This window comes from Chrysochloris asiatica, unplaced genomic scaffold (assembly GCF_000296735.1).
Source record: "Chrysochloris asiatica unplaced genomic scaffold, ChrAsi1.0 scaffold00337, whole genome shotgun sequence".
NCBI lineage: Eukaryota > Metazoa > Chordata > Mammalia > Afrosoricida > Chrysochloridae > Chrysochloris > Chrysochloris asiatica.
In genome coordinates, this window is record NW_006408855.1 from 1950029 (window position 1) to 1957017 (window position 6989).

Below are 6989 nucleotides of genomic sequence, written 5' to 3' on the forward strand. Positions count from 1 at the left end.
AATTATGTACTAAGGCATCAACTCAAGTAAAGTAAATCAAATCAAGACTTACTTATGATAGCATTATAGTAAACTAAGTACATTTATATATATATCAAATCAGGGTAACACTTGTAAAACTCGTTTCATACTCTAATATTTGACTTAAAAAACCCCGCTGTCACCAAGCTAATTTTAGCTCATAACAACCTTAAACAACAGAGTAGAACTTAGTACATCTCACTATTGTCCCAGCTGGACCAGGGGCTTACTATGGTAATGACTCTTTTCTTTTCCCCAAGTAAGTAAATCATTTTATTATGCAGTGGTGGAGGTGACCTTTGTATAGGGGTTTGGTTGTTAAGTTTTTTTTTTTAAGTTTTTATTGTGAATTGAGTGATAATTTACATGGGGGAACATCAGTTTTATACTCATCCTATTGTATTTGTTTCATTACAATGATTACAATCCTTTGCATGCTTCATCATTCAACAGTATTTGCTTGTATTCCCTCTGGTTGTTTTGTTTTTTTGGATGTACAAAAAAACACTCAGGAATATACAATCATTCAAACAGCCAAAGAGCACACCCTGCAAGCCTGCCCCCCAGTCACAAACACACATCTATAGTCCTCAGCTGCTCCATCTCTCCATGTCATCATTTCTGCCTCCATTTCTGGCATCACCACTTCTCTAGGTAGGGTCGCAGACTCTGCTCCCACTCTTCTCCCTTGATGGTCCCAGGGTCTTCCACTCTGGGACTGTAAGATGGACCACTCACCCCTTTTGGCCTGCACTATTGTTAGCAGTTAAATTGTTGTTACTGTTAAATGCTGTTAAGTTGGTTCCAACTCATAGTGACCCTGCTTTACAAGGAGCAGCTGGTAAGTTTGAACCACCAACCTTGTGATTCAATCTGTGGTCTACAGCGACACACCAGTGCTCCCTGACAGTCTACCAAGCCTCCCTGAATTCTTACTCCTTTCCAAACCATTCTTTTCACAATTAGAATAATCCTTTCTTTAAAACAGCTTTATTGATGTACAATTAATAGACCTAGAGAGATTATTTTAAAAGACAAAATTAGGTATCATTCTCCTATTAATACCCTTTTGATGTCTTTTCTTTGCAGCTAGAATATAACCCCAAGTTCTTACCTGATCTGCTATACCTAGGTAATTTAGTCCTTGTCTACAACAGGGCTTCAGAAAGTTTGTAGAAAGCTTCCACTATTTTTTTTTTTTTTAAGTTTTTATTGTGCATGGAGTTGATAGTTTACATGGGAGAACATCAGCGTCACACCATTGTTTCACTGCAATGATTACAATCTCCTCCGTACATCATCATTCAACAGAATTTGCTTCCATTCTATTGGGGAAGGGGGAGGACGTACACAAAAACACTCAGGAATTTATAATAATTTAAACAACCATAGGGCAGGTCAATGTGCTGGACTGCAAGGTCAGTTTGAGCTGCAAGGTTGGCTGCTCAAACCCACCAGACATTCTTCAGAAACCCTATACAGGGTCACTATAAGTTGGAACTGACTCTATGGCACATAACAATGACAACAAGTTGGAACTGACTCTATGGCACATAACAATGACAACAACTAGCCTTATCTATGTCCTTATTCTTGATCACAATACCCCTACTGTTTGTTTTGTTTTTTAAATAGCACTTGCTGTAAATTTGAATGGGAACAGAAAGTCTCATCTTTCTCTTTTAGAGCAACCTTGCAACTGTCCAGCTTGTAATCCACTATGCCACCTGGGGTCCTGTGACTGTTTGCTTACTTGCTCACTAAGACAAAAGCTCCATGAGGTGGTGACAATTCTGTTTTGCTCCCTAGCAGACCAGACTCATAGTAGCAACTTAAGAAAAACTATGTGACCCTACCTGAAGCAGGTAATAATGACCCTTAAAGTAAACGAACCTACCTTAAGTGGGTAAGAACAGAAGGCAGCATTTCAGCCAACTCATCCATTGTGGGGTACTGATACCTGAAATCCAGAAGAATATCTCTTGAATTAGAATGCAAGTATATTTCCCAATCACTAGAACAGCTAGAAAACACAAAATTCTTAGATTAAAGGAGGCGAAACAACTGTGGCATAATGTGCAATTTATTATGACTGCCATGCTAAGATGAAAACAAGTGAAACCAACCATTTCTGTATCCCAAAGAGCAGTCTCTGGGACTAGAGGAAGCCACTTGAAAGGAAAATGAAATATGGTTCTCTTTTAGGTTGTTTCCAACTTCTAACAATCATTTCAATTAGGGTCCAGTTTCAGAGCACGCCAGCAGTAACAGTCAGCTCAAGAAGTGGACTGAGATCTGCTGCTTCTATTTAGGCAGCTAAATGCAAAAGTAAACACCATTTTACTGGGCCTAGGAACAAAGTCACAAATCCTGAAATGATTTTGTTTCATTTAGACATAGGGTAACATGGTTATTTTATTGTTTGCATTTGACAATAGTTCATTATATAAATCATCTCAGCCTAAGATTATCAAATAAACACAATAACAGACCCAGACTAGAAATTCAAGAAAAGAGGGAAGCATCCAAAGAGAATCAGCGATGGGAGGGGTCTTAAGTTGACCTCTGATCTGAAGCAGGATCTGCTCCACACCTGACACAGGGAAGTCAGTTTTTCTCTGAATATTTTAAGAAATGAAGTGTCTTTGAACTACTTGTGAGCAAAATACAAAAGAAAAACTGGATCTAAATCTTGATGGATGTAAACCAATCACAGGCTAGTTAACATACACTGAGAACCAAAATAGGTTAGACATAGTCCTTAGTAGATTCTAATACCAAACTGTCTGAGTGCAATCCCAGTTCTGCTACATATTGGTTATGTAACCTTGACCAAGCTACTTGAGTTCTCCGAGCGTTACTTTCCTCACTTATAAAATGGAAAACACAGTAACCTATCCCATACAGTTGTGAGGACTACATGAGGTATTACATATAAAGTATTTAAAGCAGTATTTAGAACACTGTATAAATACTATATGTTGTTGTTAAGTACTGCAGAATTGGTTCCAACTCCAAGCAACCCTGTATTGGGTTTCCAAGGAGCGACTGGTGAGTCTGAACTGCCAAACTTGAGGTCCAGTGCTTATCCTAAAATGCCACACCAGAACTCCAAGTACTATATAAGTGTTAGTTATTATTTGTCTGCAATGGTCTATTTCATAGGAGTCACTGACCAAAGGTGCAGCATTAAGATGAGTAAAGGCAGAAGGGTCTAATTAGCATTCCACATCTTGTGCACTGACTCTTCCTCCCAAAGTCTTTGCTGCTGCAATCAGTAAGTGCTCATCCAGGAAGAATCAGGGAGACTGTGATTCCAACACGCAGAGCAGGCTTACTGCTGAGATTTCTGAGTCCAGTTAAACTACACTATTACTTGAACAAGGTAGCCTCTCAGAATAAAGGATTATACAAATTCGGATCACTAATGGAGAGGTGAGAGTGGGAAGATACTCCCAGGAAGCCCAGCAGGATCTAAGTTTAGATCTACACAGTCAGGGGTTTCAGGGAGGGATATAAAAATGACAGATTTTAGGTGAGGAAGGGGACAGATTAAATACAGAAGTGGATGCTGTAGACACTTAAGCCTTGTGTGTATAGGGAGGCAGGTCCTTTGTATGGAGAGCCTTATCTAGATATGGGAGAACATGCAGTTTTCCCAAACAGATGATACATTACAGTCTTCTCAGACTAATAAGAAAAAATATGGCATGAATGGCTAATAAGCATAACCTGTAGGTCATGATAAAATCAAGTGGGAAGGGAAGCAAGTGCTACGTCTCCTATGGACTTCAGTCATTTGCTCTTCTGAGTTCATGTCTCCCAGAAGATCTTGCTCATGGCCTTACCCTGTTGGGAAAGGGGCTGCACCTTCCTGCTGGCCTGGGGCATCCACGTGACAGACAGCAAAGTACTGGGTGATCTCTTGCATATCCTCAAAGTTAAAGAACGCATTGAAACAGGATTTATCTGCAACAGTAAAAATACCCATAAATCACAGGTTCTCCAGCTCTCCCCAGCTCTCTCTTACTTGATCAATGTCTTATCATGCTCATGTCCTCTCTCTCTCCTTTTGAATCATTGCTCCACTAAAGTGAGGTGTCTGAACAATCCATCTGCTTCAAGCTGCTCAAAAGGCCGAACACCAGATGTCTCAATAACTTCACGACAACAACCAATTCTCAATTCTACACAACAATCTACAAAGTGGAAACCAATCCTGGTGCTGCATAAAATAAGTTTAACATCAATAACACCGTCATCTCTCATTCACCTTATTCAGCCATCCAACATACAGAGACACTGACTATATCCCAAAGCCTAGTTAGAATATCTTGGGTCACTTACATTCCCCATTCAGGAATCTTTCTCTTGGCAAAACTGATGGGGTACAAGGAGGGGCTGCTGCCTCAATTTCTACTTTTTAGTATAACTGTTTTAACTACTTTAAATGCTGAGGAAGCTACAAAAGTAGCTCTGAAAACCAGAGATGCGTGGAAGAAAAAGTATTCAGACTCTGTGCCTGTGGCTTGAGTAAAAATCTTATAAAAGGAGCTCTGGTAGCGTAGTGGTTACCAATCAGGCTGCGAACCTTAAGGTCAGCAGTTCTAAACTACCAGCAGTTCCGCGGGAGAAAGCTGAGGCTTTCTGCTCCCGTAAAGATTTACAGCCTTGGAAACCCTGTACAGGGTCGCTATGAGTCGGTTCCAACTCCACGGCACATAACCACCACCACCACCTAGAAAAGTCAGGTTAAAGGTGCTAATAACAGGTTGTAGCACAAACATTTGACTAATTAATCGAAAAGCTCACATGAAAATTAAGTTCTAACTCTGGATTTTCTAACTTGAAACATGAAAAAAGCCAACATAGCACAGACTTAATAGAAAAAACTGATTTCAGTTTTACTTTTGTAACAAGTTCATCATATTCTCATCAGTCCTTTAATACATATGACATAGAAATGAGATATAATTCCAGTATCTGCCCAAGCACATTCCCTTCCACACTTTCAGGAACTTATCCTGCCATCTTAACATATACAGCAACGGGAAAGAAAGGGAAAGAGAAAGAGAGGGAAACCTCTGCTCCATTAGAATATTGGTTTTTGGCTTAATTTATTAATAGACAAATATGAAGTAATATAATAAAAAGGGAAGGCACAAAATCAAATACATACGGTTGAGGCCAATGTCATGATATGTCAAAATAACCGGTCTGTTTCCTTTCAGTATGCCTCTTATAGTTACATGGACCACACCATGAGCTGTTTCGATGTCATGTTCCTGTAACAAGAGAATGTAAGGTTTCAATAAAAACAAAATGGACTTTTCAACTGCACAAGTCTAACAATACCTGTTTGTCTACCATTTCCCACTACCTAGGCTGGTCACATCACTGAACTATAAGCACACCAGAGAGTGTTATGTTATACAGATTACTTCTATTTCTAATTATTTCCAGCTAACTATATAAATGAGAAAAATACACCTTCTTGCCCATAAAGCTCATTTAAAAGTGTAGGAAGTCAGGGATCTCCAGGGAATTCATAAGGAATTGGCCACGGGAAAGGAGACTAGTGAGTTGGGTGAGGAACCAGGTAAAAATTGAGAATGCAAAGTTAAGGACAAATCTGAGTTGGAAGAAGCAGAGCAAGAATGAACCTTAGAAGGAAAGATGGTGAGACTGTCTCATGTACTTTGGTCACATTAACAGAAGGGACGAGTTCCTGGAGAATGATATCAGGTTTGGTAGGGTAGAGGGTCAATGAAAAAGAGGAAGACTCTCAGGGATATGGACTGACACACTGGCTGCAACAATGAGCGCAAACATAACATTAATTTTGAGGATGACACAGGATTAGGCAGTGTTTCATTCTGATGTACACAGGATTACTACGAGATGGAACCAACTGGAAAGCATCTAACAACAACACAAAGCAAAGGAACTAGAAGACATGAAGAAAGTTCTGGATAAAAATTCAAAGGCTTTAGAATAACTTTAAATCATTTAACAGATACCTATTGTTCTATCTGCCTAGAATTTCTCCCCTTTCCTGGGAGCTGTCCAGGTACGTTACATGGCTTGACGGCCATGTTTGTACAATATAACCTTATGGCTATTATCTTACTGGAGTGAGGTGAACATTCGGTCCACACTGGCTCAGCACCCTTCCCTGGGAATTTGTAACTGGAATTAAGAGATTCTAGCCTATTTAGCTTCTCTTGAAACTAAAATAAACTTGAGAGCTTTTACTGATCTAATTCCTGATGCTAGCTATGTATGCACCAAAATTCTGAGCTATCCCTGGATTGCTTCCTGGTCTAGCTAGCTTGGGTGGATTTGTTCCCTGTAGCCCAAAGGATCTCAGCTAAGGCAATTAGTAAAGTTTAAGCTATAGTCAAACAAAGAACCATGCAAACCCCAGCCTCAATGACCCTGAGACCAGAATAACTAGATGGTGTCTAGCTACCACTATGCCTGCTCTAAAAGCGATTACAATAGGAGGTCCTCGACAGAGTAGGGAAATGTGGAATAAGACTCAAAACAACAAAAAAATGATCAGGTTAACTTGTCTGCTAGAGACTGGTGGAACCACCCCTGACACTCTTCAAGCCTGGAACTGAACTCACCCCTATGGCTCAACTTTCAGCCAAACAATAGGGAAGTGAACAATAACACCAGGGAGGTACTCATTCTTCAGAACACTCAACTATACAAGATCAAAAGGACAGCATCTGATCTGAGAGAAAGCTCAGAAGGCAGGAAAGGATAGAAAGAAGGACAAATGAGAACCAGGGACCACAGGGAGGAAGTAGGAAACATGATGTTACATTGTGGGGATCGCAATCAATGTTATGAAACACACTGAACTGTTGACTGGAAAACACAATCACAATGAAATCACAAATCACAATGAAAAACCATCACAATGAATTAACCAAATCACAATGAAAAAATTAAAAAAA

The 6989-nt window shown here is 39.7% G+C and overlaps 1 protein-coding gene across 1 annotated transcript in view; it reads right to left on the reverse strand.

The window, feature by feature from the left end:
• NDRG3 (NDRG family member 3) overlaps positions 1-5306 on the reverse strand; it is a 41870-nt gene extending 36564 nt beyond the window's left edge. The window contains exons 1-3 of the mRNA XM_006875727.1: positions 5201-5306; positions 3870-3990; positions 1919-1981 (exon numbers count right to left, since the gene is read on the reverse strand). Of these exons, the coding sequence (XP_006875789.1) occupies positions 1919-1981; positions 3870-3952 (146 nt within the window). The 5' untranslated portion in view covers positions 3953-3990; positions 5201-5306. The remainder of the gene's footprint in view (positions 1-1918; positions 1982-3869; positions 3991-5200) is intronic.
• Positions 5307-6989: the final 1683 nt, after the last annotated feature.